Source organism: Cydia fagiglandana, chromosome 20 (assembly GCF_963556715.1).
Source record: "Cydia fagiglandana chromosome 20, ilCydFagi1.1, whole genome shotgun sequence".
NCBI classification, from domain to species: Eukaryota; Metazoa; Arthropoda; class Insecta; order Lepidoptera; family Tortricidae; genus Cydia; species Cydia fagiglandana.
The window spans coordinates 10,857,291-10,874,671 of NC_085951.1; the positions used below are offsets into that span (position 1 = coordinate 10,857,291).

The 17,381-nt window shown below is 44.6% G+C and overlaps 1 protein-coding gene across 1 annotated transcript in view; it reads right to left on the bottom strand.

Annotated features, from left to right (window-relative positions):
- The window catches only part of LOC134674937 (clathrin heavy chain), a 58,139-nt gene that overhangs the window by 2,895 nt on the left and 37,863 nt on the right, over positions 1-17,381 (bottom strand). The window contains exons 16-29 of the mRNA XM_063533095.1: positions 17,215-17,349; positions 11,754-11,976; positions 10,949-11,123; positions 9,994-10,148; positions 8,827-9,051; positions 8,090-8,330; positions 6,705-6,862; positions 6,083-6,250; positions 5,334-5,483; positions 4,377-4,619; positions 3,520-3,634; positions 2,745-2,911; positions 1,822-1,908; positions 1,125-1,251 (exon numbers count right to left, since the gene is read on the bottom strand). Coding sequence (XP_063389165.1) covers positions 1,125-1,251; positions 1,822-1,908; positions 2,745-2,911; positions 3,520-3,634; positions 4,377-4,619; positions 5,334-5,483; positions 6,083-6,250; positions 6,705-6,862; positions 8,090-8,330; positions 8,827-9,051; positions 9,994-10,148; positions 10,949-11,123; positions 11,754-11,976; positions 17,215-17,349 — 2,369 coding nt within the window. The remainder of the gene's footprint in view (positions 1-1,124; positions 1,252-1,821; positions 1,909-2,744; positions 2,912-3,519; positions 3,635-4,376; positions 4,620-5,333; positions 5,484-6,082; positions 6,251-6,704; positions 6,863-8,089; positions 8,331-8,826; positions 9,052-9,993; positions 10,149-10,948; positions 11,124-11,753; positions 11,977-17,214; positions 17,350-17,381) is intronic.

Genomic DNA, 17,381 nt, shown 5'->3' on the forward strand with positions numbered 1-17,381 from the left:
TGCCTTAAAACCTGCTTTAATCCAAAATTTCAAACTCTTCAATTGCTTTAACCGTTTTTACAAATCTTACAGGGACACAGTTTTAATAGGGAATCAATCTAGTTATATTCAATTGATTTGAAAGACCCCATGTTTATTAATTTAGTATTTTTATTCAATATCAAATGATTAAATTCTTTAATTAAACGTTAATCAGCATTAATTCTCAAATGACCCAATTTTGGTTAATGCGTGCATTTCAACGAGCCAATCAATTTAATTAATCATCAGTCAATTTAATTTAATAGAGGAATAAACCTAACACGTTGCCATTAACACTTTATTAGGCATGCATGTTAGCCATCGCAAACTACTCACTACGGGAACAAAGTATGTAGATGCTATTTAAAGCCTGCCTTGTCTCGTTTGATTCTCATAGCTCGTTATGTCCCGTGATGTGGATTCTAAATGAAAGAAATTATCCGTCATAGACCACAGACAATAACATAGACCTACATGCATATACATAAAGTTCAATTTAAGTTTTGACACTCTGGTGACGTGGCGTCTGAAAGGTTAAGCAAATCCATCTTGCAACCCGGAGCTACAAGGCTAAACAGTCTTTATGGCCCTCATAAAAAAGGTTAAGTATGGCTGGCATGGCTGCTCGCTTTAGAGTGGGCGTCGTCGACAGTTAATGGACTACTCCATTGACATAGTTATCTAGGGACTGGCTTTACGGGCAATAATAATGAGGCATGACAGTGGCCAGTACAGCTGTGTGAAACCGCAACAACGCGATTGGTTGACGAGTTCGCATCACGCGCGCTATTGGTCGCAACTAGTTGCGTTAGACTGCACGATTGGCTGGAATTCGTGAGTAACACCGCTGAACTAGTACAGTCGCCATCATATATATCGGAGCGGCCAAGGTGCTCACAAATATCTGAGTACGCCTCTATTGTTAAGGCGTTAGAGTGCTTGTTCAGATATTGTGAACACCTTGGCCACTCCGATATATCTGATGGCGACTGTACCATTTTTAGCGCCCGTAAGGCCCGTCCTTAGATAGTATACGTCAACGGACTACTCGGAACCTTATTGTCCGCGAGATAGGGTCTAGTGTTGCATGAACGTGCACGTACCGGCGGTGAGCATGAGCTGCGGCTCCATCATCATGGCGGGCTTGGTGTCGTTCTCGGCGCTCTCCGTGCTGCGCTTCGCGTCCGCTTCCTCCAGTTTTTCTACTTTCGTCGTCAGTTCGCGGACAGTCTAAAATAGCCATACAATATTGGTATTATAGTCAGACCGTAAAAAGTCTGCAGCGATTTTGATAGCCCACGCAGTGCAAGTGTCATTTTAAACGTCAAACTTCTATGAAATTATGACGTATAAATAACACACTGCGTAGGCTATCAAATCCGCTGCAGACTTTTATTGGTGCGACGCTAGTAATAAGTGGAATAATTTTTCTATATGGTTAGTGGCTATCAGTTATATATATTATTCTGGTTTCGTTCAATATCAATGTTATACTTTGTGTGTGCCACGCCTCACACAACATTATCCTTATGAATATCAAGCTCCTGTACTTGTCAGAATTTATTTAAATATCTTAATATAATCGTACTTAATATGTAATTTAACGCCGCCACATCACATGGCGGCCCTGACAGTGCCTTATGAAGTGATAGTGAGTATGTAGTTTTTTTAATGAATTAGTGCATTTAATAACGAAACTTAACTTTAATTGAAGATTTTTCTATATGCCAGTCCGAGCGATACTAATACAAAGATTAGGTCGATGAATATTATTGCCTAAAATTTCGTAACTCAACTGACCTGGATGAGGAAAGGCATGGCGAAGTCCATGATGTTATGCCTCCACGCCAGCTCGATGACAACGTCGGGTTTCAATAGGTCGTAACACTGTAAAACAAATAACATATTAAGTCCCAGTCGGCGCCGCTGTCGAAGAAAGTTGTTTGTATCTAATTTATTTACTATATAATTTGTTCTACACTCACAGCTAGCTAGCATTGTTTTTTTCAATTTGACGAGTTCAACTTATGTTTGTGAATCTGACTGTCACTGTGATTTTAAAGCGCTAAATGGCATTTATTCTCCGCGATGAGCGTTCGGCGGGCCGCGTCGCGTCGAAGTAATGCTGGCAGCTTACTGTATGCAGGCCGCTCGCCATCCTGCCGTGTGCAGCCGCCGCTGCGGCCTCCACTCACATAGCCCCCGTGGGTCACCAACACAGGTTCTGCAGTACGCCCAGTAGTGACATAGCAGGTCTGTACCTGGTAGAGGCAGGCGGAGAAGCACTCGTAGTTGTCGCGCTGCAGGAACCAGTCGAGCAGCTCCTCGGCCACGTCGGGCTGGCGCGACTCGGCCGCGTACTCCATGGCGTCCACGTACAGGGCGTCCTTCAGTAGCGACATAGCAGGTCTGTACCTGGTAGAGGCAGGCGGAGAAGCACTCGTAGTTGTCGCGCTGCAGGAACCAGTCGAGCAGCTCCTCAGCCACGTCGGGCTGGCGCGACTCGGCCGCGTACTCCATGGCGTCCACGTACAGGGCGTCCTTCAGTAGCGACATAGCAGGTCTGTACCTGGTAGAGGCAGGCGGAGAAGCACTCGTAGTTGTCGCGCTGCAGGAACCAGTCGAGCAGCTCCTCGGCCACGTCGGGCTGGCGCGACTCGGCCGCGTACTCCATGGCGTCCACGTACAGGGCGTCCTTCAGTAGCGACATAGCAGGTCTGTACCTGGTAGAGGCAGGCGGAGAAGCACTCGTAGTTGTCGCGCTGCAGGAACCAGTCGAGCAGCTCCTCGGCCACGTCGGGCTGGCGCGACTCGGCCGCGTACTCCATGGCGTCCGCGTACAGGGCATCCTTCTTGCATAGCTCCACTGACTGCTTCCACCGGTTGTTTCCTGAATACAAACATAGAAATGATTTATCTTTTATTTCCAAGTTACCGAGAGGCATACTATTTTGAGGTTTTCTCTTAAGCTCTGTTTTCCTAGGATAGCAGTGCCGTCATATAGCGGCCGTCTCCATACAAAACTATACGGCTTAATATGGATGGTGTAGTATTTTGTATGCAGACGGCCGCTATACGACGGTACCGCTATCCTAGGAAACCAGAGCTTTACGATTATTATTTTCAACGTTATCTGACAAGAAATCAAACAGGCGAGTCCACTCAGAACAGCCGCCTTGCGAGGATATTGCCGCTCAGAGCAGCTCGGTTTCTGTGTCGTGTCTCGCGCGAGGCAAAGCACATACTAATAATACTTCGTGCAAAACATGCCTTCACAGAACTTCTGCGCGCGTTGGAGCGGTTGTAAGTGTAAACCAGCCTATTTACTTTTTTATTTATTTTGAATATGGTTTTCAAATATTCAATAGTATAATCATGTATTTGCAATCTATTTAACCTAGATCAATTACTCTTCCCGCATAACTTCGATTCAAAATATAAAACTTCAGATTGTTAATTGCTAAGACTAGACTAAACGAGTAAATGATAATATGTTACCTTTGTATAGGTACGCGGCGATTCTTCTGAACTCTGTGAGCTCGTGTTTCTCCAATTGCTGCGCGAGCGCGATTGTGTCGAAGTTGTCGAACGCGTCTATTGATGTCCGTAGTCCCTATAAAACAAACAAGAGTTTAGGTTACAGCCTTAGAAATCCATTGTTAACATGCCTATAACAAACAGCTATAATTTTTTAAGACGTAACTCCTTTGGTACATGAAATATTTTGCAATCCTCCGCGGTTTGTAGCCCACGGAGGGTTTTTTATTCTATTTTATTTCCCCTCAACGCTCCTTTAGAAGAGAGCGCTGGTGGCCTAGCGGTAGGAGCGTGCGACTTTCAATCCGGAGGTCGCGGGTTCAAACCCCGGCTCGTACCAATAAGTTTTTCGGAACTTATGTACGAAATATAATTTGATGTTTACCAGGCGCTTTTCAGTGAAGGAAAACATCGTGAGGAAACCGGACTAATCCTAATAAGGCCTAGTTACCCCTCTGGGTTGAAAGGTCCGATGGTAGTCGCTTTCGTAAAAATTAGTGCCTACATCAATTCTTAGGATTAGTTGGCAAAATCGGCATAACGCGAGGAAGATGAAGCTCCTTTAGAAAATTATTTATTTTAGGGGATCGCGTTGAGGATCACTACATTACTAAAGCCACTCGCATCAAGGCTGATTTTCTTTATAATCGCCGTGCTGAGGCATCGCTCGAGCGTCTATAGTCAGACCAAAAAAAGTCTGCAGCGGATTTCATAGCCCACGCAGTGCAAGTGTTATTTATGCGTCATAATTTCATAGAAGTTTGACGTTTAAAATAGCACTTGCAGTGCAGTGCAGTTTACCTCAGAAGTATTGTTACCTGGTAGTCCTCCTCGTCGATGAGCAGCGAGTTGAGCGCCTCATTAACAGCCTTGTTGTTGAGGCTCTGCACGGAGCGCAGGTAGGCCTTCACCAGCTGCAGGTGGCCGGCCTTGGTGAAGAAGCTCACGGCGCGGGTGTGGTCCATGCGCGGCGCCAGCACCAGCAGCAGGTCGTTGAGGAGGAGGGGTTTGTAGTCCAGGTAGAATTGGATGGCACGGTAGTATAGCTCCATGTTTGCGACCTGGAACACGATGGGGTAATAAAGCATTAGTTTTGTTTTCTACAAATACAAACACTTAGAGGTATGTAGATGGTCTAAGAACAAATTAGATTACTTTATTTTAATTTGTGTTTATTTTGGTTTAAAGGTAAGTATAAGGTTCTCGATGGAATATTAAAAAATTTAGTTTTAATAATTTTTCATTAGATGGGTCCACACAGAGCAAACCGCCTCGCGAGGATGTTGCCGCGCGAAGCAACTGGGTCTCTGGAGACGTGGCTCGCGCGCCGCGAGTGCGTTTACTTCACCCGAGGCACGTCTACACAGACTATGCTGCTTCGCACGGTGAATTCCTCGCAAGGCAGCTCGTTCTATGTGGATCCGTCTAATGGCTATCCTTCGCATCAGCATTCAGCATAAAACAGCAAAGTAAAAAAACACCTCTAAGGGCTTGTAAGAAAATAGAACTCATGATAAATGTGCTGTTTTGTGAAAGTTTGATCGATTGAGCATATATAAATATGTCTGTAGTACCGAATAGAACGTTTATCTAGGCAATTTCATTTTAACTTGTACTTTAAAGCGCGACTTAAGTCGTGTTTCAGTAACGTCTAACCGTCACATTTCTGACAAAACGTATGGGGTTTGACATTGACCGTCAGTTTTGTGACGATTGCTAACCGGCCGGTACCATATACAGTTAAGTGAAAATGCCCATCTAGAGTGTGTAGTTACTTTAGTGATGATGTCCTTGAAGTGTCCCTCCCGCCAGGCCTCGGTGGGGTGCTGCATCATGGTGAGCGCGGCGTTGTCGTACTCCTCGTACTTGTCGTACAGGAACACCAGCTCGGACCACAGGTGCGCGTGCTCGGCCGCGCGCAGAACCTGCCCAACAAAACCAATAGTTAAGAGTTTTCTTTTTAATCTAATAAACAACATTATCATCATTTTCTGAGCGATAAGACCGCGTATTTTTACTTAGTAACCTAGTTATAATTTTCTTTGTAATTTTACATCTCGAGTTTGCTTTCTCCCATCCACACCGCGCCAGTTCGCTCGCGATATTTTTTTGTCACATCACTATCAACTAATTCGCGCAGTTCGTCTGCAATTTACCAGATGTGGACAGATCTTCATATCTGCTTCTTAGTATATTTAGTATTAGAAAAATTGGAGACTAGTATTAGATTTAGTATTAGAAAAATTGGAACTACCAATGTGGCAACCGATCAAGTGTTTGGCATAACGTTATTAACCTTTTGAACGCCAAACGGCACATCCATGTGCCGTGCAACTGACGCCACGGGGGTAGAATTTAGTGTTGTGAATAAATAATGCCAACCTAAAAGTGGGGTGTTTTTCAGTAGATTTTCATCAAAAAACAATCCAAATGCTGTCTTTGGCGTCGTTGTCACGATTTTGCGTTAACGTCAATTGCCGTCTGTGGCGTTCAGGTTAACCTGCTAAAAAGACTGGTATCTCACCTTGGGGATGTTGACCCTGGACCAGAACAGCTCGAGATGCTCCCGCATCTTGGCGGGCTTGTACTTGGAGTAGAGGATGGCCAGCTCTGTGAACATGCCCATGTGTGCGCGCTCCAATCCGAGTGCTGCTTCCAGCAGGCTGATCAGCTCGTCGAAGTGGCCTCGGTCCTGCAAATATAAAACAAAATCGGTTGTAAATATTTCAAAGAAAATAAAAGTTTTGATGGAAGAAACAAGCATTTTCGATTTTGGATTACGGTAGGAGAGGAACTTAGCAGTTCAGGATTTTATGAGTTTGATCATTAGCTATACTGCAAAACGTAATTCAAGACCAAAAAAAGTAAGACAATGTTGCCACTGCAATAATTCGTTTGTAAAATAGTAAATTCGTTTTGATAAATAATCACGCTAAGATAATTTATTTATTAGTAATTTTACTCCTACGATTTAAAAAAGTACTTTTATTTACTTATTTTTACATAAAAAAGTGGCAACATTTCTTATTTTTTTGGTCTTGAATTACGTTTAGGAGAATAAGGTGATCTGGTTTACGGATTCAGGCAGATCCAGCGGGCAAATTCGTACGTGTATGGTTAGCTAATGCGGCAGTAGGAGTGTGTACCTGGTAGTAGTTGATGAGGTCCTCGAGCTCGTCGGCGTGCACGACGATGTGCAGGCCGCACATCTGCGCCAGCCGGAACTCGCCCGCGTCCACGCACGCGAAGCACACCTCCTTCCACGTGCGTGTGGAGTTGGCCTTGCGTGCGCTGTCCACCGCGCCTGAAAAACAACATTACAAATTTATCGCTGGCCAGATTAATTAATTCATTCATAATTTAAGAGCATGGCTCTTGTCGGTGAAGTATGCGCCAGTTATCGCGGTCCTCGGCCAGGTTCTTAACTGATTAACCTACTGAAAAATCGTACCGCAAGATTTTACAATTAGTGCCCGAGCGGCTTTACGGCGTTATTTTTTATAGTATTACGCTGACATAGCTGGGTACATTGACGTAGATATCTAACGACTGGCCTTACGGGCAATAAGAATGAGGCATGAATGGAGCCATCGGTGTGACGCAGCTACAACGAGTTTTGGTTGATGAGTTAGCATTACGCGCGCGATTCGCAGTCGCAACTAGTTGCTTTAGACTGCACGATTGGCTAGAATTCGTGAGTGACACCGCTGAACTTAGTACCATTTTAGTGCCCGTAAGGCCAGTCCTTAGATATATGTCAATGGCTGGGTACAGCTACCAGAATGGGTACAGCTCCACGTAAATAAACCTCTAGAGTCCCACGGTAGCGATATCTCACGTGAGATTCCATTCGAAATATATAAAAAAATCGAAAACGCGCGAGGCTTAAGAAACATTTGTCCCTGCTAGAAGTCAAGGAATTAAATTTAGACTTCTATCTAGATCTAGGTTGGGATCGGAGATGAACTCCTCGAGGATGTTCTGAGAACTCCAGTGAACTCACCCTGGAACTCCTTGAGGTGCACGAGCGTGATGGCGAGCCGGGCGAAGTTGCTGACGTTGTTATACAGCAGCTTCGCCGCGTTGTACATCTTGTCGTCGAAGCAGCGGTCTCCGATCTTCTGTATGTCGGCGTGGTTGGGTCCAGAGATGAACTCGAGGATATCACAGTGAACTCACCCTGGAACTCCTTGAGGTGCACGAGCGTGATGGCGAGGCGGGCGAAGTTGCTGACGTTGTTATACAGCAGCTTCGCTGCGTTGTACATCTTGTCGTCGAAGCAGCGGTCGCCGATCTTCTGTATGTCAGCGTGGTTGGGTCCAGAGATGAACTCGAGGATATCACAGTGAACTTACCCTGAAACTCCTTGAGGTGCACGAGCGTGATGGCGAGCCGGGCGAAGTTGCTGACGTTGTTATACAGCAGCTTCGCTGCGTTGTACATCTTGTCGTCGAAGCAGCGGTCTCCGATCTTCTGTATGTCAGCGTGGTTGGGTCCAGAGATGAACTCGAGGATATCACAGTGAACTCACCCTGGAACTCCTTGAGGTGCACGAGCGTGATGGCGAGCCGGGCGAAGTTGCTGACGTTGTTATACAGCAGCTTCGCCGCGTTGTACATCTTGTCGTCGAAGCAGCGGTCTCCGATCTTCTGTATGTCGGCGTGGTTAGGCCCGGAGATGAATTCTTCCAAGTCGGCGAGGCGGCCGGTGCGGGCGTATGCGTAGATTAGTTCCGATTCGATGTAGGATTCGCGCGCCTTCTTGCGGGCCATCTGGAAATAGTAAATAAGACATGCCAGGTTACTTGGTCAAAACGTAAGTTTACACCGTGAAAAACTGGTATTCATATTCCTAAGCCAAGCCAGGTTTCTATTGAGGATTCATCTCAAGTAACAGGCCACCATAAGCATATAAGGGGATGGATCATCTTGAAGTAGGAGCCTATGGGCTTCACTAATCCTTGCTGGACCTACTGCTTCAGTAACCTACCTGCAAGTATCTGACAATGTTGTTTCACGATGTAGGAGTCGATGGCTTCTTTCACCAGTCCCTGTTGGAGCTTGGCCTTGGCGAGCTGCGACGACACGAGCATATCTCACCTGCAGGTATCTGATGAGGTCGTCCCACGACTGCTCCTGTGTAGCGGTGGCGGCGACGTCCATGTATGCGGAGGGGTCATCGGCCTTGATGTAGGAATCGATGGCCTCTTTTACCAGCCCTTGGTGGAGTTGGGCCTTGGCGAGCTGCGACCACACGAGTATATCTTACCTGCAGGTATCTGACGAGGTCGTCCCACGACTGCTCCTGTGTAGCGGTGGCGACGACGTCCATATATGCGGAGGGGTCATCGGCCTTGATGTAGGAATCGATGGCCTCTTTCACCAGCCCTTGTTGGAGCTGGGCCTTGGCGAGCTGCGACCACACGCCGGGCTCGTTGCAGCGCTCCGCGAATTCGTTCGCACGCTCCAGGTCTTTCACTTGTTCTATTAACACCTGCAAAAAGATTCAAGTTAACATATGCTTATTTTCAAAGTACTTCAAGAGATTTGTGCATCTACCCGACGAAAAGTGTATGGAAAAGAAAAGTGTATGGAAGAATCTCTGTTTTGACATTTTGCTGGGACAATCAGTCAGCCGCGACCACGACCAGTGAAACCTGTGTCGAAACGTCGGTAAATAAAGGTAATTGAATATAATTCGCGTTAGACCCGTCTATAATGTGAGTTAATATGTATTCAGAACGCGAAAGCTTAAAATATTATACTTCAAGAGATTTAACGGAAGATATGGACATCAAACGATACATTGATTGAGTATGATGAGTAAAAACCGGCCAAGTGCGAGTCGGATTCGCGTTCACTCACGCGTGACTGCACATTTCCTGTCATTGATAGGTAAAGAACTATATTGTGTATTTTTTTTTCAAAATTTTCATCATTTTTGTCGAGTGGATGTCGACGTTTTCTATGGGAAGGCCAAATTTTTGATAATTTCGTGTTTCGATTTTGACAGGTAAACGAGATGGCGCTGTACAGCTCCATGAATTTTGCGATAACATATATAGTTCGTTTTTTTAGCATTAGAAAAAAGGTAAACAATCTTGATGTCTTTTAATTGAAAAACACGTTTTAAAAATAAGTTTTGGCAAATATCTAAAAATTATGAATCTAATACGATCATTTTTATTCTTCTGCTTTCATAAGTAATAGTTACTGATTTTTTAAAAGCGTTTTTCAATTAAAAGACAAGTCAAGATAGCTTACCTTCTTTGTACTTCTTTCTAATGCTAAAAAAACGAATTATAAATATAAATAAAGATTAAAACGAATTATAATATATTATAAGGGATAAGTTCGCCTTTGTACTTCTTATTAAGTGTATGTTATTTTTAATATGTCTTTTTGTACAATAAAGAGTTTACTACTATAATCGTACCTGGATAGCAGAGGTGTTAACGTCGAACTTCTTGAAGATGGCGAAGGCCTCCTCGTAGAGCTCGTTGTTGATGGCGATGTTGGCGATGTCGGGCGCGTCGTAGTTGTCCAGCCGGTTGATGTACTCCATCACGCGGGTGCGGTCCGCCTTTATTGCTGTACACATACGGCTCATGTTAGCTCAGCATTTACAGACTCAGGCTCAGCATTCACATCTGGACGTTCTTGGGCTCATTCTACTCAGAATCGACAGCATTCTCCATCCCACCATTAAAAAATGTCCATTCCATTACGTCACGTTTTAGTTAGTATGAAAAAAATGTTCACTTGTATGTGCGTGGCGTAGTGGAATGTACAATTTTCATACAAATTTTTGGGACATTTTATTTTATCATCAGAATTGAATATCCTAGTGATTCTGAGTTGGAAGAACCCAAAAACACCGGGATCTGTGAGAATCGGGTTTTCGATATTTATTTCTGAAAACGCCCATTTAAAACTTTCGTGTTTTTAACACATTAACTCACATTTACCAGTATTACCTTTATTTGCCGTCTATAAATGTGAGTTAATATGTAGACTAGTTCCTGTCGGTGATTTCGTGAGTTCGAAATTACTTGACCGAACGGCCAATGGAAAGAGACTGTCAGATACTCTTACTTAGTTTTTCATTCCATATTTGTAGGTACGCTATGCACTATCTATATACAGACAATGCAGAATAACGCAACATCGAGTTTGGACGGTTTCAGAACACTTGACTTCATAGACACCAAAGCTCTAGTTTCCTAGGATAGCGGTGCCGTCTCCATACAAAATACTACTCATTCGTATTTAGCCGTATTATTTTGTATGGGGACGGCCGCTATATGACGGCACCGCTATCCTAGGAAACCAGAACTTTAGGGCAAGTTTGTCAAAAGAAATGTCAGTTTTTGTGAACAAATGTGTCTCACCTGTCAGGATAAGCAAGTTCTGCAGGTTCCTATGGTCGGAGAACACGGAGTTGTCGAGCACAATCTTCTCGAGCAGTTCTATGAGCTCATTAGGCAGATCGGCGGTCATGAACGCCTTCACTGTCACTGAGATGTCTTCTGGGTCTTGAGTTTCTGAGAGAGCTGTTTGGACAACCTGTGCAAAAATTTAAAAATTAAAGTAATAATTGTTTTTTCTAGTCGTCGACTGTATTTGTTGAATTAAGATTTCGTATACCAAACTGTAATTGGGTATTTTTAATGTATGGGCTCCCAACTCAACTATAATATACATTTCGAAACGGTTTAGTCAACTATAATGTAATTGACCAATGACAGCTCTCCGCGGTCAAGAGGACGAAACAAATCCATACCTCAACTCAAATTAATCATTTATTTTAGGTTGTATAGCAGAAACAATTTCTACATAAGTTAGAAACGCGCATGTGACACCCTTAATATAGCAACATCCATAGACTACGAAAACCACTTAGCGTTGCTTGTTAGTCTCCATAGGCTACGGTGGCCAAAAACGAGAAAACAACTGTCAAAAAATTGAATTTAGCGCTATGCAAGTACCAGGGCCTCATGAGTAACGAGGTGTTGTTGAACAACCCGCCGGGCCGCAGCGGCCGGGGCGCAGACGAGTATGAAGGTATCGCGGCTGCTCGCGTATCTCTGCTGTATACTTTTGGTTTGTTTACCTATATGATTCTACTAGTTTAAATTATTATTTTTAGGTAGAGATCCCTGATATATCCAGCAGTTTGTGCTAAGGGTGACATACCTGGTCGATGAGCTGCCGCTTGTAGGGGTTGGACTCGGCCAGCACCTCGAGCCACAGCTCCTGGTCGCGGCGGCGCACGAGGTAGCGCGCCTGCGTTTTGAACAGCGAGTTGTCGTTGCACACAGCGATCAGCTCTCTATCGCATTGTCCACGTTCGTAGGCGACGCAGGCGAGGTGCGGGTCGCGCTTCTCGCAGTACTTGCCGACTACGCGGGAGTCGTACCTGCGTAATAAAACTATGTATACTTGTGTTCACCAACTTTTAACCAATGTAATTAATTATAATTACATTGGTGAAAAAAAAAACGCCTCTGACCCTTCACCGTGACTAACGTTATTTTGTTTACGTCCCAGTTTTGGATAAAAATAAATAGTAGATTAAGTGATTACCTGGAAAAAACTACAGAGGTGTATAGCAGAACACCTAGTGCTTCTAAATAACGCCGAAATACCCACGGAAATGTGAGTTATAATCAATAAACATTCCAAAATAACCAACCAACCGCCTAATACTCAAATAAAACATCTTAGGCGTTTTTCAAGCGTATCTGCTATTGAGCGGCTGTCAAACAACGGTCCGAATTGGACTTACCTAACACGGTCCGTATTGGACTCTGATATCGCAGGGGTGCATTCCAAATTGATTGTAATTTTTTTTGGACTTAAACTATCGCGGAAAATGAATTGTCACGCGTGTCCTCGTATTATTGAAAAGGACGAACTGATACGGTGCACTCTGTGTAACCTACAGTACCATTATGAGTGCGTTAATATAACGCCTGCAAATTTTAGACAAAACAAAGTTAGTCTGGATGTGTCATGGCAGTGCCCTGTATGCACAAGTAAGGTGCGTCGCGCAAACAATGACGGGACCCCGGTTCGTCAACAATCTACCACACCAACAACCGCAATTAGAGCAAGTTTTGAAACTGATTACCGCCGAACGAACGACCTCAGCTCTCTAACCAGTGGGAGTGGCACCGACTTGTTCGACACAAGTATTTTAGCTACAGATGTTCGCTGCTACGAAAACGCTAACGTGACGCATAGAAGACGTATACCATCGGTGCCTGCCATGGGTGACCTCAGTACGGACGCAATCCGTATGGTTATCCGGGAAGAGTTGCAAGTCATGTTGGTGGAACAAAATGCCGCCATGACAAACATGTTCACGAAAGAGATAACAAAGATTGCAAATAGGTTAGCTAAGCTCGAAACGCTGTTGATGCATAGTGGCACTGGCAATACTGGTACGGTTCACTCGAACTTAACTAAGGACGATGCCCCAACCCCAGTCGGGAACCCCTGTCCCCACGAAGTTGTCACGCCTGTCTCAACATTAACAAATAGCAGCAATGCGGTGCCGGCAACGTCTGGTCTAGTCCCGGAGAAAATAGTTGGCTCCTCAAGTCCCACAACCAACAATCTGAAGCAGAGGAAGCCTAAAAAAAGGAGGACGGGAAATAACCCAGGCGAGAGGTCTAACTCCAAAAATGAAAGTAGAAAGTCTAACGAAGGGAAAACAGACCCATCCTTGAATCGTAAACGATCAGAGAAAATACAGGACTCATGCGGCAAAGTCTCTGCTGTACCTGATGCAGCATCTATGTACGTCTATCTCGGGAACCCACCAGGAGTTAAAAGGCATGAGTAGTGCTGAAATAAATGCTGATAAGAACGATGCCTCTAAGCGTCCGCTGAGCTCTTTTTCGGGCATTATGCGGGGAACGGGAGTTGCAGCCTCCACTTCTCTACAAGCAGCTGAGAGATATCAGTACCTGCACCTCTTCTATGTGAAGGAAGGCACTTCTGAAAGTGAAGTACAACAACATTTGGATTATATTACTGATAGTGGTGTTTGTAGTGTCTCTGCTCTTAAAGCGCGAGGTAGTTACGCTTCATTTAAACTCAGTGTACCGCCAAGCCTAGTAGAACGTGTTACGGCAAGTGAAAACTGGCCGAAGGATATTTGTATAAAACCGTGGGTGCAGAACTTTCGTCCAAAAAACAAGAACTAAAAGAGTTGATAAAACTGTCTCTGTTTATTATCAGAATGTGAGAGGACTGCGTACAAAAACGGTGACTTTTTTAAAGAATATCTTGGTTTGTCCTTGTGAACTTGTTGCTTTGACAGAAACATTTCTCACCAGCTCTGTGAGCGATGCGGAACTTTTTCCCCCAGGCTTCACAGTGCTGCGTAAGGACCGTGCCCGTGACGCCGGGTGGGGAGGAGTACTGCTCGCAGCATCTAGTTCGTACTCTTTACGTCCCGTGTATGACATTGATGGAATTTCAGATGAAATGGAATTATTAGTTGCAATTGTACAATGGAGAAATATTAAGTTTATTTGTTGTGTAGTTTATCTCCCTCCTAATTACAAGGATAACCAATATCTAGCAGTTTTGACGTGCCTAGAAAACGTGGTTTGTAAATACGCTGACCTCTGTATATTAGTGTTAGGTGATTTTAATTTAAACTCTTGTAGTGCGACAGTTAAATACCAATTCCAGACTTTTATGACATTTTGCCAATTTCACCAACACAACACGGTTCTTAATAAGTACGGTGGGCTATTGGACCTGGCATTGAGTGGATTGGGGCCAGGGCGAGTTAAAGTGTCCGGTGATTTGGAGCCGCTGGTGCCGGCGGATGACTACCACCCGCCGCTTGAGGTAGAGCTTGTGTTCTCACGCAGTACGCCCGTGAAATCCTCTCCCTCTATGAGTACAAGCCCTTCAGCGCAGGAGTGGGATTTCCGTAAAGCGGATTTAGAGTCTCTGTACGTATCCCTGGCAGGGATTGACTGGGGCGATGTACTGACGACTGGCGATGTTGAAGTAGCAACGGAAATATTTTATGCAAAGTTAAATGCGTGTATCTCTGCGTGTGTACCAAAAAGGAAACCGAAAAAACAAACAAACGGCAAATACGTCTATCCGGCCTGGTATACACCCGAAATTATAAGAAATATACGGAGCAAATATTTCCACTTTAAAAAATTTAAACAGACCGGAAAAATCTTCAACAAAGAACTTTACAAGTACTACAGGGGGCATGTGAAAACGCTAATCGCACACGAATATGTGCAGCACATCAGAAATATAGAGTGTAGTATTATTGCCCAACCGGCACGTTTCTGGGATTATGTTAAGAGCAAGAAAAAGGACAGGAGACAGTGCACGGGGTACACTTATAAAAATAGGACCGTAGTCGGGCAGGAAGCTGCTGATGCATTCGCTGAATACTTCAGCTCGGTATTTCACCACGAAACGCCGCAGCTGAACACAGTGGCAGCGGCTCGTCACGGCGAGGGTGTAGATGCAGCGCATATTTCAGTTAGTAGCGTAAATGCGCAGGAACTGCGCCGTGCGGCCAAGAAACTTAAGCCACGTTCGGCGGCTGGCCCGGATTATGTCCCCCCGTTTCTGGTCCGTGATTGCATTTGCGTTCTAGAAGAACCGCTCTTGTATATTATGAACCTGGCATTATATCAGGCGTCTTATCCTGCTTGCTGGAAAATATCGAAGGTATCCCCGGTGCCCAAGAGCAGTGCTGGGTCTGAAGTAAGTAACTTTAGGCCAATAGCGGTGCTGTCGGTCTTCGGCAAGATCTTTGAGGCCATTATCGACAGTCAAATCAGATGTCAAATAGAGTCTGTGCTAGACGATGCCCAACACGGGTTTCGAGCAGGTTGGTCAACCACAACCAATCACATATGTTTTGTGGATTATGTAACTACAGCCATGGATCGTCGTTTGCAAGTTGATGCGGCCTATTTCGATTTTAAAAAAGCGTTTGATCTGGTTGACAACGATATACTACTACAAAAGTTAGCTAAGCTAGGTTTCACGCCCAAGCTTTTGGACTTTTTTGCTAACTACTTGCATCGTCGTTGTCAATACGTAACCATAGCCGGGTATAAGTCGCAGCCGTACTATACTCGTTCCGGGGTGAGTCAGGGGAGCACGCTGGGATCGACTTTATTCCTGTTGATGATAAATGATTTGCCCAAGGTCGTCAGCGCCGCTAGGTGCCTGTTATTTGCGGACGATCTCAAGCTGTTCTTGCAGGTGAGCTGCAGTGAAGATTGTGCTAGACTGCAAAGCGATATCAACGCTGTTAATGAATGGAGCAGAATTAATAAGTTGCCATTCAACACCTCTAAGTGCGAAATAATAACTTTTACTAGGGCTCGCTCTCCGGTCCATTCTGCGTATCATCTCGGGAATGCCTCACTTGAAAGAGTGCACCAGGTAAGGGATTTGGGCCTTGCTCTGGATGTGGAGCTAGACTTTCGAGAGCATGTAACTAGCACGTGCAAAACGGCAACCAAAACCTTAGGGTTTATAATGAGGGTGTCAGCGGAATTTAAAAATACCACAGTGGCCATGATGCTCTTCAATGCTTATGTCCGGAGCAAGCTGGAGTTCGGAGCCATTACTTGGGACCCCAGTGAGGAGAAGTATCGGCTGATGATCGAGAGGGTTCAAAGGCGATTCGCGCGATATATGTACAAGCAAATTTACGGGTACTACCCTTATATGTATCCCTCTCTTTTCGTGCTGGGTATGGTGGGACTCAGCACTCTTAACCTCAGACGGAAACTGTTATTATTGATCCATTACTATGGAATTCTCCACGGTACAGTAAATAACTCGTGTGTGTTGAAGAGGTTGGGTTTATTTGTGCCGAATGCGCGCCCTTGTCCCGCAGGGCTGTGCGCGCTGCCGGCGAGGCGCCCGCAGCGGCTCTTCGCGTCAAGCGCAGTGCGCACGCATCGCGCCGGGAACGCGCCTACCGCGAGGGCCTGGCTATACTAAATGCCATGTCCATCGACGCCCCACATATAGACGTGTTTGCGGATAGTGTTGGTGGATTTGGCCAAAAAGTTTTAATTTATTTAAATAATAATTGTGTGTAGATTTTGTAAGATTTTTTTTTATGTAATTATAATTGAATTCTTAATGATAATGTATGTATTATGAATGATTGTCCTAGTATATAAGCGACTTGGTTTTTATTGACTGTAATGCTTATATATTTTTGTAAATAAACAATAAAACAATAATCTATCAATTTGTCGAACCATCAATCAATATGAGATGCACATTACATTTCATCTTCTTTTGCAATCCTATTCTCTTATCAATAATCACAGCTTATAAAACAAAGTCCCCCGTCACGTCTGTCTGTTTGTGTGTTTGTATGTTCGCGATAAACTCAAAGACTACTGAACGGATTTTCATGCGGTTTTCACCGATCGATTTCTTGAGGAAGGTTTAAGTGTATAAATTGTTAACCCGTCCGAAGCCGGGGCAGGTCGCTAGTCATTTATAAATAGTTTTGTAAGTTAAGGATTGTATTCCATCTGTCCAATATGTTTTTGCGTCTCACATTTTGCTTAATGAGAGAATGAGGCCACATACTTGATATCATGCAGATTTAAAATAGTAATCTGACCATTGGTTCTCCTTGAGGAACCGCTCCGGGTTGTTGTTGGAGTCGATGTAGATCTTGGCGAGCGCGTTGTGCGTGGCGGGCTCGTTGCAGCCCTCGTGCACGCGGGTCTCCAGCCAAGGCAGAAGCAGCTTCAGCCTGGAATATGTATACATATTACCAATTTACAA